This window comes from Calliphora vicina, chromosome 4 (assembly GCF_958450345.1).
Source record: "Calliphora vicina chromosome 4, idCalVici1.1, whole genome shotgun sequence".
In the NCBI taxonomy this organism is placed as follows: domain Eukaryota; kingdom Metazoa; phylum Arthropoda; class Insecta; order Diptera; family Calliphoridae; genus Calliphora; species Calliphora vicina.
In genome coordinates this window covers 41,954,289-41,976,213 of record NC_088783.1, presented here as the reverse complement: position 1 = coordinate 41,976,213, position 21,925 = coordinate 41,954,289, and the positions used below count along the sequence as shown (strand labels likewise).

General features: G+C 28.4%; 2 protein-coding genes across 2 annotated transcripts in view; one reads left to right on the top strand and one right to left on the bottom strand.

The window, feature by feature from the left end:
- Snx27 (sorting nexin 27) overlaps positions 1 to 11,323 on the bottom strand; it is a 39,969-nt gene extending 28,646 nt beyond the window's left edge. Inside the window, exon 1 of the mRNA XM_065507546.1 lies at positions 11,028 to 11,323. Within this exon, the coding sequence (XP_065363618.1) occupies positions 11,028 to 11,251 (224 nt within the window). The 5' untranslated portion in view covers positions 11,252 to 11,323. The remainder of the gene's footprint in view (positions 1 to 11,027) is intronic.
- A 4,038-nt stretch (positions 11,324 to 15,361) lies between these two features.
- Positions 15,362 to 21,925, top strand: part of Ptpmeg2 (Protein tyrosine phosphatase Meg2) — a 155,431-nt gene continuing 148,867 nt past the window's right edge. Inside the window, exon 1 of the mRNA XM_065510271.1 lies at positions 15,362 to 15,498. Coding sequence (XP_065366343.1) covers positions 15,463 to 15,498 — 36 coding nt within the window. The 5' untranslated portion in view covers positions 15,362 to 15,462. The remainder of the gene's footprint in view (positions 15,499 to 21,925) is intronic.

The window sequence follows — 21,925 nt, the reverse complement described above, 5'->3', positions numbered from 1 at the left end:
TTATTTTAGCTTAATACATGGCCTTTATACAGTAATATTTAAGTTTGAAACCCAGCACTTTATACAGTCCAATTTTAGCTTAAAATTTATAGGTTTATACCGTCTAATTTTAACTTAAAACGTAGGATCTATCTTGTTCAATTTTAGCTTGAAACGTAGGTCTTTCTGTTGTCCAAATATGATTAAATTTTAGCTTGATGCAACAGTATATAGTCCAATTTATAGCTCCATTTTCAGCTTGAAACCTAGCTCTTTATAAAGAGCAACTTTAACATGAAACTTTGATATTTATACACACCAATTATAGTACTAACTTCATCATTCAATTTAAATTTTAGTTTAATGCAAAGCCCTTCATACAGTCCAATTATTGCTCGATAGCCAAATCTTTAGAATAAAGTTTTAATTGATTTCTTTTTACACAATGCCATTTAAAATTCCCTTTAATAAATCTTTAGATTTTTTACTTATCCCTATTTGAAAGCCATAATGATAATAAAGAAAAGCAATCAATATGATTAAATTGTCTTTTTTGACAAGTGTCAGGCAAATAAAACTCAATTTTTTTTTTTTAAAACAGGATGTTTGTTGTTGTGGTCGATGATGATGATGTAGATTGGTTGGTGGTGGTCTTCTATTTGTTTGCTCCGTGTCTACGGCTTTAGCTGTTTTTACTTGTCTTAATAAATGTTTATATAGTTATCTGTCTGAATGTCTGGCTGGCCTATCAGACTGTCATCATTGACAGGGACGGACGGACTGCGCTTGTAGTTGCCTCTAAACAATTGTCATTGTGTTTTTAGCAAATAAACTGAAATTGAATTAAAAACCACCAGCAACAGCAGGCGGTATGCAGTTGTAGGAAATTTGACTGCATAGTAGGAATGGTTAGTGAGATGTAAAGGAGTGAAATCCAACATGAATTATAAAAAATATTTTTAGTAAATTAATATGGTTTGTAAGAACCGACGACGTCACTATAAGAAAATACTCGTAGTAACATGTAAAAATTTAAACAATTTTATTTGCAATAAGAAATGTTTTATTTTAGTTCAAAGAATTTATTGTTTTAAACTTATGCCCACTCAAACGCTGTATGATAAATTTATGATGTGTGTGTTTTTTTTTGGCAGTTTGTTAGTAAACTCGTGCCATACAAATAATATATAGCAATTAAACCATTAAAAGTAGCAGAAACACATGATGCTATGGTATTTGTAAATTCCAGTTTTAGCTTTAAACGTAGGTATTTAATCCTAGCTCTATATTTCCAATTTTAGCTTAAAACGTAGAGGACAATAGGTCTATAGTCCAATTCTAGGTGGAAACGTCGATCTTTATACATTCCAATTTTAAATTATTTTTAATGTCGAATTTTGTGCCAACAAAGCTGGAAATTTTGCTTTACTTCTTTAATTTGAAAAAAACAAAATGCCGCTGAAGCACACCGATTGCTCATCATAATTTATGTAAATGTTTTTCATCGGTTTTAACATACGAGAGATAGTTTATTAGATTCAAAAGTGTTGATTTTGACACGGAAGACAAAGATCACCCAGATCAGCCAAATACATACATAAGTTCGAAGACCAAAAATTGGAGGCATTACTCTATGAACTCAACGAGAGCTTGCAATATCATTGGCAGCTACTCGATCAGCAATTTCAAAACGTTTGCAAGCATCACGATTCATCCAAAAGGAGGGAAATTAGGTAGCATAATAATTGAAGCAGAAAGAACAGCTAGAACGCTTGAGGAAAATCATTTTTGCTTCGAATTATTACTTGCGATGAAAAATGGATCCATTATAGCGTTCCTACGCGGGAGAAATTTCACGGGAATATTTTTGTTGTTAATTTTCGGGAAATGATTGTCGGGAATTTTCGGGAATTTATTCATAAGTTTTCTTCTAAAAGTTACAAATTTTCAAATTCGTTTCGATGGCCAAATTGTTTGCTAATGAGTCATTCTATCCATAGATTTTTTTGGTTCTAGCAACAGATAGTCAATTACAAAGAAGTATTACTGTTGAAATAACCGACATTTTTTCACTCAACTCAAGCCACAGTAGAAAAATTTGGTTACTAAAAATGAATCTAATTTAAAGTTAAAGCTCTTAAAGGAATTATTAAGATGCGTAACATTACAAAATGTTTCCAACTCCGCATGTTTTATAGATTTAACATAGTCGAAATTCTCAAGTTTTTTAATTAAACAAAGAATTTATTGATTTTATACTGATTAAAACTACGACTGAGGCAATACCGATAAAATGCCACTATTAAATTAGAAGCCCCTATAAAGGCTGGACCAACATTTTGCAACCAAATATTGTTATTTTACACTTCTTTTAAAATCCTGGTACAATTTATTCGAAAAAACATTTCTGGTTTAATTTAACACTAAAAATTTCCGGGAATGAAACAATTTTTTAATTTCCTACCGGGAAAGAAATAAGTCCGGGATATTAGGAACCCTAATCTATTACAATAACCCGAAGCGTAAGAGATCGTATGTGAAGCCCGGCCAACCAGCCGAATCAACAACAAAGCCAAATATCCATGACGCTAAGGTAATGTTCTGTATTTGCTGCTGAAATCTGAACAGACCGAACACAACTTATTCGATTCATGCTAGCATTTGTCGAAAAATGCATAGAATATGGAGCCAAACATGAAACCGTAATGAAACCATCATGACAACACTCGGCCACAAGTTGTAATACCTGTTAAAAACTATTCAGAAAGAAGTGGTTGGGAAGTTTTGCCTCACCCGCCTTATAGTCCAGAGCTTGCCCCGTCTGATCACATTTGGCTCGGAATTCATAAGTTGCGAGAAAAATGGAAAAAGTTCATAGCTAAAACTGGCCAATATTTCGAATAAATTTATTTTGTACAATACAAAAGCTAAAAATTTAAAAAAATCCCACATTATTATGTCATACACTCAATATTAAACAAAATCTGTTCAAGCCCAGGAATTACCGAGAATTTTTGAATACTAAATTAAGCCAGAAACCAGTAATAGATAATAATAGATCAAAATTCAATAATTTATATAGGTATGTATGTTTTTATGTTTTTTATTAAAATATTTAAGAGTTCCTACTAAAGGTATTTATAGACGGCAATACTGAGTATTAACACTTTTCAAATTTAAAATATTATTGAAATCTTTCGGTATGTCAAGAAATCGTTTCGAAAAATATATTTCTTGTTTACACGATAGTATTACAAATATTTTATTTCTTTGTTCATTGATATTTTTCTGCTAACTTTATTTTAATTTTATATTTTCTTAACATTTTTGTTTGCCTTGTTTGTTTTTATAAATACATACCCGATACATATGAAAATAAAAAGTTTTTGAATTGTTTTAAACAAATTTTCAATAACGACCGTAAATCAAAAAAATCAGTTGTATTTTTTGAAAATCTAATACAAATTTTGTTTAGACGATGAAATTTTATTATGATACTTGAGTTTTTGACAAATATTAATACTCAGTATTGCCGTCTATAAATACCTTAAGTTAAATCTGAAAAAATGCGTAATTTGTTCAGAATGTATGAATATAAACAAATTTGGTCAATTCACAAGGTCTCTTATCATGTCATATTCTCATAATGTCCTAATTTTTCACAATGGTTTTTATTGCTTATATGCAAAAATGTCTTAAAATAATACTACTATGTATGCTATGTTTATTGTGTTATCATAACCAACCAGCAGAGACCTGCGCCGAATACATAGGAGTCGTTTAAGCCAAGCCGCCGAGTCGTGATATATTAGGACATTGTGACAATATGACTGATAAGAGAAGTAAACTTATACAGAAATTCTCGAAATTTACCGATAAAAATTTCACAAGAAATACATTTGAGGGAATTCCTGGAATAATTTTCCCTATTAGGAAACCTAGCCTGAAAAACAACTTCATCATCCTCACATATTTTAAATATCAATAAAGAAACCTAATTTAAGACAACTATTCAATTTAATAAACTCTATTTTTGTTCATTCATAAATGTTCATATAAAATAACAATTTTAAAAATTAATAAAAAAAAACTCCATAAAAAACTACATTCTTCATGTCAAGGCGTATTAACAAGGTGAGTGCATAAAATCAGCTGTTTCTTAATTCGCTGTGGTTTTATGTACACTATATGTCAAACATTATTTATGTTTACATTTGTTATTGTAAATAACATAGTAATATTTTAATTCGCCTTGATTTTGACATTTACCGTACATTTTAACAAAAACAAATTGCCTGTTGTTTTTGCATTGTTGTATTTGTTGCCGGGACGCACTCACCTTGTTAATACGCCTTGCTTCATGTTTTCTAAATTGCCAAAATTAGTCAGTCATACATTTTGTTATATTTTTGTATATTATTTATTTTTTTATCATTAAACAATTCAATAACTCTTTTTTATCAAAAAATACCAACGTCATTCATTTCTTGTAGATAGGGTGAATGCACCAGTAGTCGGCAGTTTAACTTTTTTTCAGTTTTTAAAGTGATACCATTATGAGTGCGAACATGGTATTGGGATGTAAATGGGTTATTCTTGTTTAGTAATTTGTATAGTTTTAGACTCAATTAATTCTTTTCAAGCAGTTTTTATTAAATTTGAGCAATTTACGTTTTTTTGAAAAAACACGATTTGTACCCGAAGTCGGCACCCTTGATCCTAATGTCGGCAATTTGTGACCCAATTGTCGGCATAGCATTTTTTATTAAGGAAAGAATAAAATCTTAAAAGAATTCAAGTTATTTTTTATTTAAAATATCAGCCATTTAAATAAATACTAATAAAAAACATAAATTAGTGCATTTGAGGTGAAACCACTGTGGGCAAATATCATATCCTACGTTTTTAGACCATCATCCTCAGGATCTGTGTCCAAATCCTCTTCACATGTGCCCCTAACTCGTTTTATCTTCCTTTTTTAATTTGTTTTGGTTTATTTTATTTTTCTATTATCACTGTAATTATGTACATATATGTTTGCGGTAACCATTTATGTTTATTTTATGTTTAAGTTACCATTCACATCATTGTAGCAATCATATATACATATGAATGTAGTAAATATGTATGTGTTTGTGGCAACCATGTTTATGATGTAATACTTCAACATATTGTGTTGTTCTAGGATTATGGTTATCATATTCTGAGATCAACATATTATGATAAATCATTAATCAATCATGTTAATGGTAACGTAAACATATTATGGTTACCGCAATCATATACAATATCCCAGTGACCATAATATTATTAAAAAACTTTGAAAAAATTTGAAATGCACAACTACAACTTGTTGGGATTGGACTTGAGCAGTTAAAAGGCTGAAACCAAGTATTTGAATAATTATTTGATAAAGTTGGAGATGAGTAGTGAACAGGTTTCAACGTTTCATTGTGATTTTCTGCAGCTAAAGTTGGCGATACTACCATATTTTCAACTTTTCCTTGTTAATTATGAACGTGCCTGCCTCTATGGTAAGATTACTCACAATTTCAATAGTTTGATAATTTATTTTTAAGTTATTGTTCTCTTCGATAATGTCATCGGAATCAATTCTACGCTCATGTTAGGAGCTAGTCGGTTGACTATTTCAAAAGCTAGATCCAAATCCGTTTCTTTTCTCATTTTCAGGCCGATCACCTACTAATAACTCCAACTGATTTAGTAAAGAGCCTGTTTATTAAGGTACCTTACATGATTATTTTAGAGAGAACAGTTTAAAAACCCCTTTATACCATTTCTTTCCGGGTAGATCATATACAAATGGTGTGGTTTGCTGCTCTTCCTTCACGATTGATTGAACCGTGTTAAGTTAATCCTCACTTTCTTTGGAATTAGATAACACTGTTTGCGGCCCCATTCTCATAGGACCTTCGGAACCGTATAATTTGTCCTATATTTTTGAACGCGGAACTCCATATTGTTTACTGGCACCTAATACAGAAATCGGGCCTTCTCTCGCATAGAAAATATTTTAAGGCTTTTTCAGGATATTGGTGCATGGGTTTTTTTTCTGGAGTGTCCATATTTGGAATTCTAAGATGTTAGAATTAATAATACCTACTGAATCTCTAAATATTACTCTATTTAACGATCTCCAGTCAAATAAAAAGCTGCTGCCGAGTTCAGGATGCTTGGTCTCCTATACTCGGCAGTTCTTAAAATGCTCAATTAAAACTGTGCCGACTATTGGGTAAACTCATTTCAAACTCATTTTCTCCAAATCTATCGTCAAGAGAGATGAGTAATAAACAAATTTGTAGAATTTGAGCTTAATACAAAAAATTAGCAATTTTCCTGAAGTCGGCATCACTATGCCGACTATTGAAAATCATAGAAATTTTTGTTCCTAATGACGGCATCAATTAAAATAACCAAAAAAAAAATTTTTTGTGAAAACTTTCACATTGTAGGTAATATTTAAACAAAGTTTTATCTGTTAACACCACTCTGGTAAAAATATTACTTAAATTGATATGGTTACTAACTTGTTTTAGTTGGCCTTGCCACTAAAAAATTTCTTATAAAACAGGCACTTCCGCACCAGTTGAAAGATGGTCACTTAATGAGGACAAAAATAGATGAAAATACTCATCTCACCCAAATTTAAACATTACATAAAGATAAATGAGTGTATGTTTAATTAAAGTTAAATCTTACTTTTGTATAAAATTATCGTTATTCTTATTTATTAAGCTTTTAAGTCAAAAATGCCGACTACTGGGTCATGCCGACTATAGGAGCGTTTACCCTATTTAAATTGAGTATTTCTTTCATAACAACAAAAAGTACTCACTCACTCACCAGGCAACAACAAAACAACAACCAACCCATAAAAATGACAATGACTCATATAGTACAAATAATAATAACAACAACAGCAACATTTTATTATGCATGCATTTTGTTGTTGCCATCTTAAGCTGTGGTTTAAGTCAGCAACAAAAAAAGACAGAAGAAACAAATCAGTAACAGCAGCAATAACAACAAAATCACTATTTTTATCATATTTTTTTATTATTATTATTATTCTTGTTGTCATCGTATTATTACAGTGTAGGTATTTGTTTTTACTTCTTTTTTATTGTTTCTTTTTACAGCAGTAGGTATGTTGTATGTATTTAAAATAGTTGCTGCTTTATTGTTGTTATTATTGCTGGTTTTATTCTTGTCAAAAACATGTCTATATACAAATAAATATAAGCAAAAGTATCATGTTGTTACTTTTGTTTTTGTATGTTTATTATTACATTGTGCTTCTTTTTGTCTTGTACTCGTACTCATCCACACCTCTCTTGTATTGTATGAATGAATGAAATTGCATACATTCCGCCATATGCAGCAGTGGTTTTAGCCGTTATTTTTAACTTTTTCTTGTTTTTTTCTTTTTGCCATTTTTTGTTTATTTTTTTTTGCTTTGTGCTTTTATTGTGAAACAAAATACTTGTTTTGTTTGAATAGATTCTTGGTACAATTGAAGATGGTGATGATGTTTTTGTTGCTATTGTTTGACATTTAATATTTTTGCTAAGAAGAAGATGGAAGAAGAACAGTACGAAGATAATAATGTAAAGAAACCAATTTATTTATGCAGAATTAATGTTTTTTTTCTTTATATGATGAAATTGTGTAAAAAATTTGTTTGTGCTTTTTTGTAAATTTACAATTGTTCTTTGGCATTTTTTGCTGTTAATTTACAACTTATATTAAGTTAAATAAAACTTAAACCATTCAATATAAAAATTCTAAAAAATACGTTTATCCTCCCACTAACCTTTATGTCAACAGCAGAACTGCTTTACATACATCAACAGCAACGTACATGGATATGTACAAACGTTTTGTATGGGAAATGACATGCCGTTTTTATTTCTCATATTTTGTTTGACATCTACATTTGTTGTTAGTCCAATAAAAGAAAAATGGAGAAAATCGGGAAATAATTGGACCCGCTGTTATCAAAAATGTAGAGTAGGGTGGGTAAAAATGTTGAAAAAATACTATACTTCTCAATTTTATCATTATATTTCCATGGGTTTACTATGCACTTCATTCATTCACTCACTCATTCACTCATGACTGATGAGTCAGTGAATGAGTGAGGGAATATGTGAGTGAGTGAATGAGTCAGGCCTTGTATTTTTATATAGGTATATAGATTTTAAAAAAAAGCCCAAAAAGTCGATCGTACGTATACTTTAATAACGGCTGGACCGATTTTGATAAAATTTTTTGATTTTCTGTCTGTGGACATCAAATTTTTATACTTCATCAATTATTCTGCCACCAATTATTGAGCCGCCTGAGCTGCTTCTAAAATACATTTCCAGCGTCAATCATATTTTCAAATGACGTCGGCTTTAAAGCTTTAAAGTTCAAAGACAAATGTACCACAGAATTGGATCATTGCTACCGCTTTCCAATAATGATGCGAAGTTCTTTCAAATTTATTTCACTGGAAATGATGCTACAGAAGCGGAACGCTATCAACGAACATGCGTGTGCATCTGCTGCAATATACCCTTCTGCCGAAATATTCTCAAAACAATTGTTGGACATCGGAAATGGAAAAATTCCAATTGATCCCGACACAAATGAGATTTCGTTGCTGAACTTTTGCCAAATGAAAATGAATATTCAAGTCGTTGTCGACAAGGTATTCCCAAGTCTTACAAACAACTACAAAAATTGAGTGTGGGAACGTGCAATTTTGGCACCAACAAATTATGATGTTAACAAACCAAATTCAATTGAAACAATAAAATACAAAGCGATTGACAAACACTTAAAAATATTTTTTTTTAAACAAAATAAATTTTTTTTTAATTTGTTTTAAAAATTTTTTTTTAAAATTTTTTTTTCTAATTTTTAAAAAAAAAGTTTTTCCAAATTTTTTTTTTCTAATTTTTAAAAAAAAATTTTTGGAAAAATAATTTATGACAAAAAAATTTTTTTGATGAAAAAAAAATTCGGGTTAAAAAATATTTTTCCCGATTTTGACCCATTGTAGGTCCAACTTACTTACTAAAGCCTTATATACCTCGTTGCAATGGACTTTGAAATATCTATCATTAGATATCCATATTGTCTATATTAATGACTTAGTAATCCAGATATAGATCCAAATTAGGGCAAAAATCGAGGTTGTCCCGGTTTTTTCCTTATATCTCAGCCATTTATGGGCCGATTTTGTCGATTTTAAATAGCAACAGAGCCGAAAGAATTACCGATATATTGATGTATGAATCATACGTTTAAGTTATTTGAGTGCTAGGGAAAGTTGATTTCAACATACAGACGGACATGGCTATATCGACTTCGCTATCTATAACGATCCAGAATATATATATTTTGTGGGGACGGAAATGAAAAATGTAGAAATTACAAACGGAATTACAAACATATACATATATGTATACCCTTGCCACTCATGGCGAACGGTATAAAAATGAAAGAAGAACAAACCGTCAATTATCTTACTGGATTTTTGAATTCATTGGAACCACGACTTTGTTAAAATCGAGATCGAGATGCAATATAAACTAGATGTTTTCTAAGGGCCAGCAACGCAGACAGGGTTCAGCTAGTATGACAATAAAATATTTAGCTAATATAAGGGTTATATGGGGGGTTAGGGTCAATTATAGACCGATCCCCACAAAAGTTGGTAGAAAGATTTAAGTTTATCTAAAACTCGTTATTGTGTCCAATTTTATCACGATATTAACAATTATGAATGTTCAAGTTTTTTTCTGAGGGGGGAACTTGTATGGCGACTAGGAACAACTTTTGACCTATTTTCACCATACTTTACAGTATAACATCAAAGTACTTAAAACTAATTTTTGAAAAATTTTATCAACATATTTATGACTGCTCAAACAGTATTACCGCGGGAAATTTTTCTTGATGTATTTCTAAAAAAATCTACTACTAATTATTTATAAATCGAATACCTATTTTTAATTATTGCAAACAAAAACACCAACAAAAAAATTCCCTTAATCATTAATTTCTAAAAATTTGTATTAACTTTTACTTTATTTAAATAAATATTTAGAAACTATTTTTATCTTTAGCGAATTTCATTTACAAAAATAACATTTTTATCACTTGAACTGATTTGTTATTAGCTGATAACAAAACAACAACAATATTCAACAGCTGTTTTTCTACAGCCAAACAAAAACTAAAAACAAATAACATAAACATTCTAACATTCGTCAACATGATAATTAACATACAAATGTTAAAATGTTTAACTGTTCCCGAAGGTTAACAGAACAAAAACGAATGTCAGTAAATACTCTAATGTACAAAAGAGTTTGCTATACAATTGTTGATAAATGTAGAGGGGGAAAGGAAAGGAAGATTTAATGAAAACTCCAGCAGAAAAGGGCGGTGGTAGAGAAGGCGCGCGTCTGTCTGCTGCCACTAGTAAAAGCTAAATGTTTGCTAGGACAAAAATGTTAGAAACACATTTTGAATTAAGTTCTGGGAAAAAAGTTATATGACGGTATTTTGTAGAATTTTTTTTTGTTTTATTGGGAACAGTTCAGACCTAAGAAAATTTCTATATACGGAGTTATGTATGACTTTTGTTTTGAAAAGGACATGTTTGTGAGAACAACAATAACAACCCTCTACAAATAACAATTGTATTATTGTTTAACAAACTATTGTAAGTGTTTGAGTGTGTATGGGAATTGGGTGGAGGTGTGGATGGGGTGAATTGTAAAAACAGGTCATTCGTTTTTTAAGCTAAACTATTTAAGCGGAAACCCCCAAAAATATGTAAAGCCCACCACAAAACAACAGGAAGCAAGGGGCAACGTTTCTAGCCAAATAAAATCAGGGGGGAAACAAAAAAAAAACGTTGACAACGATGACGTATGATTATAGATTTATATACAAATAAGCAAAATGTTGAAAAAAAAACTCACAAAACTAATTAAAATGTCTTTGTTTTACAAAATTTCTTTACTTACACTTCTAAAATGCGATCGCCTTTCTTAATGCCTGCCTTTTCGGCGGCTCCATTTTCCAAAACGGCACTGACATGCTGTAGAGGGGCGTATAGTTCACCATTAATGGAACGTAATTGACCACCTTCGGACACTTGACCACGTACATTAAAACCGAAACCCGTTTCCGTCTTATAAATGGTTACAACACGAGGTCCCGCATTGGCCAACGTTGTCGAATCGCCCATTGTTCCTGACAAAGAAGTGAGGTTTTTCAACACACTAGGAATTGAATTTAAATTCGTTTTTTTTTAACTACAACTAGAAGAAGAAATACCACTTTTGCTGTTTTCAAGCTGAAAATCCAGCCACACTGTTGTTTGTTTCGTTGTTTTGGATTTTTTGTATGACTGGTTTTTTGTTTGTTTCGTATTTATTTAATTATTACTTCACTTTACTTTTTTTAGCTTTTGTGTAATTGTTGTAATTTAATGCAACTTTTATTTGCGTAACTCCTTTTTTGTTTTTGTTGTTTGCCTGATTCTTTTTTTTATTTTTCTCAATCAAGCCATTCACCACTTTTTTCTTATTTTTTTTTTTACTTTGTTGTACGAAACAAACACTTTTTTCACTTCTATTATTTTTTTGTTACCTGCTACTTTTTTTTATTTAATAAAGAATTTCTCTTTAAATTTGTATTTTCTTTAATAGAATTTCTTTTTTCTACTAATTTCCATAATTCAATTTGCTGTATTTTCTGTGGCTGTTGGTTTATAATTAAATTATTCTTTTATTAAATTTATTTTCTTGTATTTTTTTCTGCTTTTAGTTTTCTGTACTTGTTTTCCGCAAAATCGCTTTTGCTGCCTTTCTTTTCTTTTAAATGCAGGCAAATAAATGCCAATGAATGAAGAGAAAGAAATTAATTGAAAAATATAAAAGAGTAACTATGTTACTCTCTGCTGGGCTAAGGGGGAATACTGCCAATAACAGGGTGCTTCAAATGAGATTAAAAAGTTGTTTTTTGTAGGAAAAAAGTACTTTTTCGTTTAAAATTTAATTAAATCATTAAATTGCTGAAATTGAAGTAAAAATTAGTTGTTAATTAATTAAACGAATTGTATTTAAAGAATTCAAAATCTTTTGGACAGATATATTGGGTATCGATAAGAAATTAACAGGTGACGTAAAATAGATCTAAGTATATGATCGTAAATCTGTTTTTTTTTTTACTTTTTGCTATTATATGGTACTTTTCCTGTAATATTTTATTGATCAAATTTGGGTTTGTTCAAGGAAATCATTAGTGGTTGAAAATCTATCCCCCATTTTCTCAATATCTGATTATCGTTTTTCACAATAAAAAATAACCAGAGATTGAGAAAATGGGGGTATATGTTTGACATTCCGTTTAAAATTTCCACATTTTTCATTTGTGACTCCATGAATTATTTCTACGGAGTCGATATAGCGATGTCCATCTGTCTGTTAATAACTTACAAACAAGATTAATACATCAATATATCGGGTATAGCCCTGGTTTAGTTATTATTTAAAATAGGTAAATTCAGTCCGCAAATCGCTGACATATTAGAAAAAAACAAGATTACCTTTTGACGATCTTTAGTCCTATACCTCGATTACAAATTCATTTACATAGACAATATGGATATCAAATGAATGGCATTTCAAAGACCTTTCCAACGACATATAACGCATTAGAAATTCGAACGGACAAAGAATAAATTTGGGAGCACTTTTTTAAAAAAAAAATTAAATAAAAGATTTCACAAAAATAAATTTGTTTCGTTATTTCTTTCAAATAGTTGTTTTTAATCTTTATCTTATTTTTATCTTTTTTTATTTATTCGAAATATAGTTTTGAAAACTATTTTTTGTATTAAATATTCTTCGAATATTAAATCAATTTAAAAAATTATTATCTTGTGATTTTCTTAAAACCTGCCCAAATTACGTTGTTGTATAAACTATTACCTGCAAATAACGTCAAATAAATAATATAATAATAAATGTATCCAGTTTATAATTAAATAAATATTTAACAACTTAAGTACTGAAAATTATCAAATCACTTGTAATGAAAAAAGTACAATTAAATTAAATCTATCATTCCTGCTTGTCATGCCATTTATCCACATAGTACTGTCACCACAGAATCATTCATAATGATGATTTTAATGATAATGATTTTTGAGCAAATCTGCTAAAACCATATATTTTTCTGAATTTTATACTTTTGATAAGTATTTGAATATATTTTTTCATAATTATTTTGTTCAGTGTAGTAGATATGTAAATACAACTCTTGAAGATAAGGCAGTACATTGAAATAACATCCCTGGCAATTTTTAATGTCGGTAATGACGTGCATAATTATAATAACGGTCAAATTTAGTAATAAATAAATGGTTGATATTTTAATATATTTTTTTTTGAAATTATGACAAAACTATTTAAAAAAAAAAACAATTTCCACATCTACTAAATATTGAAGTTTAATGTAATGTATCCATAATAATTAATTTCACAACAAATTAATAAATGTTTTCATTTCACATTCATCATAAAATGTGAAAACTTTTTGTCACAACAGCCGTGTACGGTGTATTTTTAAAGTTAACGTTATTGAAACTAAATGATTATTTGAGAAAAGAATAAAATAGTTTGATTTGGACTTGAATTTTATACATTATTTTAATTTTTTAAGTTTTTGCAGAAAACTTCGAACTTTTTTGCGTCATCTGAACCGGATAACTACTATTTTCTTTAATTTATTTTCAGGTAGGACAATTAAATTGAAATATTTGGGCATTTTCTTATAGCTGCATATTGGATACTACAAACTAGGCGAATATTTTGTTCACTTTATGTAAAATTCCTAGAAAAAAACCCACACTACAAAATTGACACTGTCAAAATTTACTTATTTGTGTACTTGGTGGCCAGTCTCTTTCCCTACGTCTGTTTTCAGAAAGTTTTCGGATCACTGCCTCTTAAATTGTATTTGGTTTAATCCGAAAAGAGAACTGTATTTTATAGTTTTTTAGATAGCAACCAAGACCATTGGAATAACAGTTCAAGAACTATATTCCAATTATGTATTATTGATAACCTCCGGGGTAGTAATTTTTGGAAATTTCTTACACTCTGTTCCTTGCAAAAGTTGAGAGTTTACAATACCAGACTGACGAAATTGTCAAAATAAAATATTTAATGATTGTAAAACATGAAGCTTTCTACATTGTTTTCTTAAAAAAAAGTTTCCATTGTTTTGCTAATGCCGTATATGCTTTTTATATTACTTGGAATAAATAAAATGCTAAGAAAAGTAGCTATATTATTTAATTGTATTTTTGCTAAACTTTAAAATGCTGAAATTTACTATATTTTAATAGAAAAAGTGTATATTTATCTTACATCCCATTTACAACTAACACGAATGAGATATCTAGTAGAACAAAATCCTACTGTTTACACAAATCACTTTCAAAATTATTATAGATTTGAATTGACTACAAATCAAGCACAATCACTAAAAAGCACATTCCCACAAAAGCCGGTTCTACGCACCGGAATTACCTGAGTTCACTTGGCCAAGGGCTGTCAACTCAGCAAACACTGCTGCTACAACAACAACAACTAAAAAGCTGTTATATTATATTATTGAATTGAAACGAATGTGGGATTGAAACGAAATTTTAACGATGATTCGCTAAATCCAATCAAATTTATATAAATTTCTTTCATTATTTGAAATGTAATTAAAATCTAATAAAATAAACTAGATTATGATCGAAATTTAATTTTAACTAGATTTCGGACCGATGTAAATTAGATAATAGAAACATACATTTATATATGACAAGAGCTTATGTTTTTAAAAACTGAAATTACGAAATATAGTTTTAAAAAAAGTTTGCATTCTATTGTCACTTACCTTATATATTTTTTGTTTATATAACACATATATTTCGAAGTGTTTTTTTCATCATAATAATCCACGAAATTTTAAAAGTAATCTATCATTCGAATAATATAAAATAATAAACTTTTATCCGTTCAAATTTAAACTATTTTGAAAAAAAAAAAATACAAACTTTTACGTCGTGATTTTCCTAAACAAAAAGTCATCAACTCATTGGCTAAAATACAACTCTATCTCTATTTCATTACTTTATTCATTCAATTTCGTATATTTTGCTCTCTTCTTTTTAATTCTCTCTCTCTCTTATATTTTGCATGTTTTTTTATTATACCTTTGTTTTGTTTTTATTTTTACTTTATCATTGTTTTTGTTCATATTTTTTCTTCATTTTCGTTTCCCACCAGTTTCTCTTTTTTCTTCTGACAAGGCAAGTTGTTCTTTCCATGGAAAACGACAACACCACGACCAGCAATATTGAAGAAGAGTAGTAAACCAGAATCAGATACGTTCAAAATGGCGTCGGAAGTTGCATCGGATGAAATTCAATTTGTAAGTGGAAAAAAATTATTAAAAATATATTTAAAAATAAATAAATGTATACAATAAGAATTTATAAAAAAAAAATACCAAATGGACTGTATGTACATATAAAAAAAGAACTGATAAAATGGACTTTAAGAAAAACGCATTTAAAAAATGCCGAATAATTTTGAAAGCTAATAAATGTGCAAGTGTGAATTGGACAAAAAGAAAAAAAAAAATAAATAAAATAGGAAAACAAGTGTTTCTACTTTGCCCACACCTCTTCTAACTAGAAAACGAAAACTTGAATATGTTGAATATTTTTCTTGTAGTGTTTAGTAAAATTATAATTTTTCTTTACATATTTAAAAAGCGTGTAAATGTTAAGTGTTTGTTGCTGTGTTTTTGAGTAACTTGTGGTGGCTGTGTTTTTAAGATTTTCCAAATGAAAAATTCCTTTACACGATTAAATTTATGCAGATGATGTTCTGTTTGCAGAGCTTAGTATAATTTATGTTTTTATGCTGACTCCCATATTTTAATTTAAAAAAAAATTAACGAAAGAAATAAAATACGAAACTGTGTAGATAATGAAATGCAGGCAAACAAGCAAATGCCGCTTGTTAAGCAAGTGGTCTTTTGTTGTTGTGTTTTGCTTTTCTTATAAGACAAAAAAAAACTCCAACAAAATTTGCCTTTTTTTAACTTTTAAACAAGAGGTTTTCCTTGAAGAGGTTGTTTGCTGATAAAATTACATCCAGCTGTTTGTTTTACATTGTTGTGTTGCTTCATTTTGTTCATAATTCTAGGTGCCACTTTACAACAACTTCCTGTGCCGTGTAAAACAACGCCAACAAACACACAAATCAACCAACCTACATGCAAATTAAATGTAATGCACTTTTTCTTATTGTTCTCTTTTGTTTTCTTTTTCTACACTACCTCTCTTTCTTGTGGTTTTCGTAAAATAAAAACTTGCTCTCAATTGCACTTTTTTTGTTTTTTTTTTGCAAACTTCTTGAAATTATTGTTGTGTGTGCGTGAGTGTGTTTGTTGTTGGGTTTTATTTACTTATTTTGTATACTGTTGTATTTGTTGTTGTTGAGTGTGAATTATTTACTAGATTGTTGTGTTTAGTGTTGTTGTTGAAGGGGAAAGTGTTTTTGTTTTATTTTGTTGCTTGTTTTCAGCCAGAGAATTGTTTTTATTTCTTTGCTTTATTCGTTATTAATTTGTTTGCTGTAATGTTTTGTTTTAAATTTTATTTTCCGTTTTGAAGGATTATTTTTAATTTTGAAGGATATTTCCTGTTCGATTAGGAAGGGGATTTTAAAGGTTTGCTGTTATTTTTTTTTTATTAGAAAGTGGATTCTATTGATTGTGGTTATGTTAACATTGTGGTAGGTATTTAATAAGTAAATTAATATTTACTTATTAAATACCTATCTATAATAAAATAATTTAGAATATTGTTAATTGTTTTAAATTGTTTTCCTGAAGATGCTACTCAATGTATTAGCGAAATATTGGAAATAAAATAAACATTGTTTATTATAAAAGTGACCTAAAGCTCAACAAATTATTAAATTAAAAAATTTCTTTTCAATTTTAATTTTTTTTAAATTTATTAGTGAAAACAATTGTTGAAAAAAAAATCGGGATAAAAAATATTTTCCCCGATTCTGACCCATTGTAGGTCCGTCTTACTTTGGTCTTTTAAAAGCCGTAACAAAGGTCTTTGAAATATCCATTATTATATATCAATATTGTGTATATTAATGACTTAGTAATCCAGATATAGTACATAGATAAAAATCGAGGTTGTGCCGGTTGTTTCTTTATATCTCAGCCATTTATCCGCCGATTATCTCGATTTTGAATAGCAACCTAGCCGGAAGAATTCCCGATATATTGATGTATCAATCATGTATGTAAGTTATAAATAAAAAATGTAGAAATTACAATCTTGCCACTCATGGTGGAGGCTACAAAATAATCCTATATCTTGTTCAAATACATAAAAAATTGTCTTACTATCACACCGTAAATATCGTCACAGTATGCACTTTTCTAAAAAAAACTCAGTTTTTGGAACCCATTTTTCCCGTTTTATGAATTTCGGTATTTGAAAATAAGAGTGCTATATTCGCCTGTCCGTATTTTAGATACCCTTCACCAAATTATACTTAAAAATTATATTTTTTAAATATTTTAAGGTAAACAAAATTAAAATTTTTTTTTCGAAATTTTTTATAAAAAAGTTTTTTTTTAAATTTTTCTTTTCGAAATTATTTTTAATTTTTTTTTTAAAAAAAGTGTTTACCAAATATTTTTTTTAAATTTTTTTTTTTGGAAAAATTATTTATGACAAAAAATAATTGTTGATGGAAAAAAAATTCGGGTTAAAAAATATTTTTCCCGATTTTGACCCATTGTAGGTCCAACTTACTATATATAGCTTTATATACATATATTTATCATTAGATATCCATATTGTCTATATTAATGACTTAGTAATCCAGATATACATCAAGAATAGGCTGAAAATCAAAGTTTTACCGGTTTTTCCTTATATCTTAGCCATTTGTGGGTCGATTTTAAATAGCAACCGAGCTATCTATAACGATCCAGAATGTATATACTTTGTGGGGTCGCAAATGAAAAATGTAGAAATTACAAACGGAATGACAAACTTTTATTAGTTCCAAATTTTGTTATTCTATCTTTAAAAGTTAAAATTTTACATTAATTCAAATTATATATTTTTCTTCATGGAAAATCATCATATAATTTTTTGAATTTTTTGCTTTGAATCTAAACAATTTTTCTAGTAAAAAGTTGCTAAGAATCTAAACAACTTTTCTAGTAAAAAGTAGCTTTTGGATTCTAAACTAATTTTCCAGTAAAAAGTAGCTTTTGGATTCTAAACTAATTTTCCAGTAAAAAGTTGCTTAGAATCTAAACAACTTTTCTAGTAAAAAGTTGCTTAGAATCTAAACAACTTTTCTAGTAAAAAGTTGCTTAGAATCTAAAAAACTTTTCTATTAAAAAGTTGCTTAGAATCTAAAAAACTTTTCTAGTAAAAAGTTGCTTAGAATCTAAACAACTTTTCTAGTAAAAAGTTGCTTAGAATCTAAACAACTTTTCTAGTAAAAAGTTGCTTAGAATCTAAACAACTTTTCTAGTAAAAAGTTGCTTAGATTCTGGACAACTTTTGTAGTAAGAAGCAACTTTTTTAATAAAAATTTTCAAGTAAAAAGTTGCTTTGAATCTAAACAACTTTTCTAGTAAAAAGTTGCTAAGAATCTAAACAACTTTTCTAGTAAAAAGTTGCTTAAAATCTAAACCACCTTTTTAGTAAAAAGTTGCTTAGAATCTAAACAACTTTTGTAGTAAAAAGTTGCTTAGAATCTAAACAACTTTTCAAGTAAAAAGTTGCTTAGAATCTAAACAACTTTTTTATTAAAAAGTTGCTTAGAATCTAAACAACTTTTCTAGTAAAAAGTTGCTTAGATTCTAGACAACTTTTGTAGTAAGAAGCAACTTTTTTAATAAAAATTTTCAAGTAAAAAGTTGCTAAGAATCTAAACAACTTTTCTAGTAAAAAGTAGCTTTTGGATTCTAAACTAATTTTCCAGTAAAATGTTGCTTAGAATCTAAACAACTTTTCTAGTAAAAAGTTGCTTAGAATCTAAACAACTTTTATAGTAAAAAGTTGCTTAGAATCTAAACAACTTTTATAGTAAAAAGTTGCTTAGAATCTAAACAACTTTTATAGTAAAAAATTGTTTAGAACAACGTTTCTAATAAAAAGTTTGCTTAGAATCTAAACAAATTTTCAAGTATAAAGTTGCTCAGAATCTAAACAACTTTTCTAGTAAAAAGTAGCTTTTGGATTCTGAACAACTTTTCTAGTAAAAAGTAGCTTTTGGATTCTAAACAACTTTTCTAGTAAAAAGTTGCTTAGAATCTAAACAACTTTTATAGTAAAAAGTTGCTTAGAATCTAAACAACTTTTATAGTAAAAAATTGTTTAGAACAACGTTTCTAATAAAAAGTTTGCTTAGAATCTAAACAAATTTTCAAGTATAAAGTTGCTCAGAATCTAAACAACTTTTCTAGTAAAAAGTAGCTTTTGGATTCTAAACAACTTTTCTAGTAAAAAGTAGCTTTTGGATTCTAAATAACTTTTCTAGTAAAAAGTTGCTTAGAATCTAAACAACTTTTCTAGTAAAAAGTTGATTAGAATCTAAACAACTTTTTTAGTAAAAAGTTGCTTAGATTATAAGCAACTTTTCTAGTAAAAAGTTGCTTAGATTCTAGACAACTTTTCTAGTAAAAAGTTGCTTAGAATCTAAACAACTTTTCTAGTAAAAAGTCTAAACTTAGAATTTAATCAACTTTTCTAGTAAAAAGTTGCTTAGAATCTAAACAACTTTTCTAGTAAAAAGTTGCTTAGATTCTAAACAACTTTTCTAGTAAAAAGTTGCTTAGATTCTAAACAACTTTTCTAGTAAAAAGTTGCTTAGATTCTAAACAACTTTTCTAGTAAAAAGTTGCTTAGATTCTAAACAACTTTTCTAGTAAAAAGTTGCTTAGAATCTGAACAACTTTTGTAGTAAAAAGTTGCTTAGAATCTGAACAACTTTTGTAGTAAAAAGTTGCTTAGAATCTAAACAACTTTTCTAGTAAAAAGTTGCTTAGAATCTGAACAACTTTTGTAGTAAAAAGTTGCTTAGAATCTGAACAACTTTTCTAGTAAAAAGTTGCTTGGAATCTGAACAACTTTTCTAGTAAAAAGTTGCTTGGAATCTGAACAACTTTTCTAGTAAAAAGTTGCTTGGATTCTCAACAACTTTTGTAGTAAAAAGTTGCTTAGATTCTAAACAACTTTTCTAGTAAAAAGTGGCTTAGAATCTAAACATAGTAAAAAGTAGATTTTGGATTCTTAACTATTTTTCTAATAAAAGTTGATTCCAAGAAAAGTTTTTATTAAAAACTGTCGAGATAACTTTCCGGTTAAAAATATCTTTAATTTTCTTTGATCTTCAGTTAAATATTAAATATTTTATAAATTTTATAAATGATGATCATAATCCTCTTCATGTCGATTTTTGTTTTTCTATCAAAGTACATATTGTTTACAAGATACGAGTATTGGAGCAGCATTTGTTGTTGATGCTGTTTATCCATGATACCACTTTCGTGTTCAGAATAATGATGTGAGATGATGCTGTTAGCTGCCTGCCACTGATGTTTATTTTTGCTATTCTTGTAATACTATTTTTTTGTTGTAGCTATATATTTATATTTATACTTTATATTTTTGTAGTTTTGCTACATTTTTCCAGTTAAACAATTTTATCACAATTTCTGTTCGGTTTTTATTAAGGCAGGGGATTTTTATTCATATTGTGTACGTTTTAATATAAAATCAGGTACATGCCCGGCTGTTGTATACTGAGAGATGTGTTTTTTGTTGCTGTTTTTTTTTTTTTTGCACAGGAACTTGAAATTAACCGACAGTTGAACGGACGGTTAGACAGACTAAAATAAACAGAATTCACCTTCAAAAGTGCGAAATGAAATTGAACACGAGTGAGAGTGTATGTGATGATGATGACGTGAGTGTGAAATGCAAACTTGATTTTTGTGTTATTTTTAGTTTTTTTTTTAGGGAAAAATAATACTTAATTTTATTTAGAAATATTTATATGTAGTAGTAATAATAAGAATTTGTGAATTCAAATGGTTTGATGCAATTCATTATGAAGAACCAACTATTTAAATTTTTCAGTTTAAGGGTTGGGTTTATTTGGTTTAATTGTATATTATTTGCATTGACGTAATTCAAAATCAGAAATTATGAAAATATCATGTGAACACCCTTAATTATTTTTAAATTAGTTGTTCAACTTTATTTTTAAACAAATTCATTGACCTTTTACGTATTTTTCCCGCTTGTTTTTCTAATAATGTTGTTTGTTTTTTTATTTCACACAAATATTTTATTTTGTCCTCTTGCCAAATTTTCTTTGCTGAAAATCCTTTTATTCGTTAAAATTAGAGCCAAGAATTTGTTTGTGTACATTTTTTTTTTTGCAAACACAAATTGTTTACATGAGTTCAATGTATTTCTAATTACAGCATAAAATATAATCGTTTATAATATGAAACATTTATGCAAGAAAAAAGTTGCTTAGAGTTGCAACATTTCTAGTAAAAAGTTGCTTAAAGTATTTGTAAATAAAGCGATTTATGGAATTATAACTATGAAAATCGAATCTTGAATTAAAATCTTTAGATACATTATTTTTTTGTATTAAAATAAGTAGTAAATTTACTACTATTTTAAAAATGTAAAAATTATTGCCATAAATAATACTAACAGGCTCCAATTAACGAGAAATTTTAAAAAAATTATAATTATTTTAATATTTTAAAAAAGTAGTAG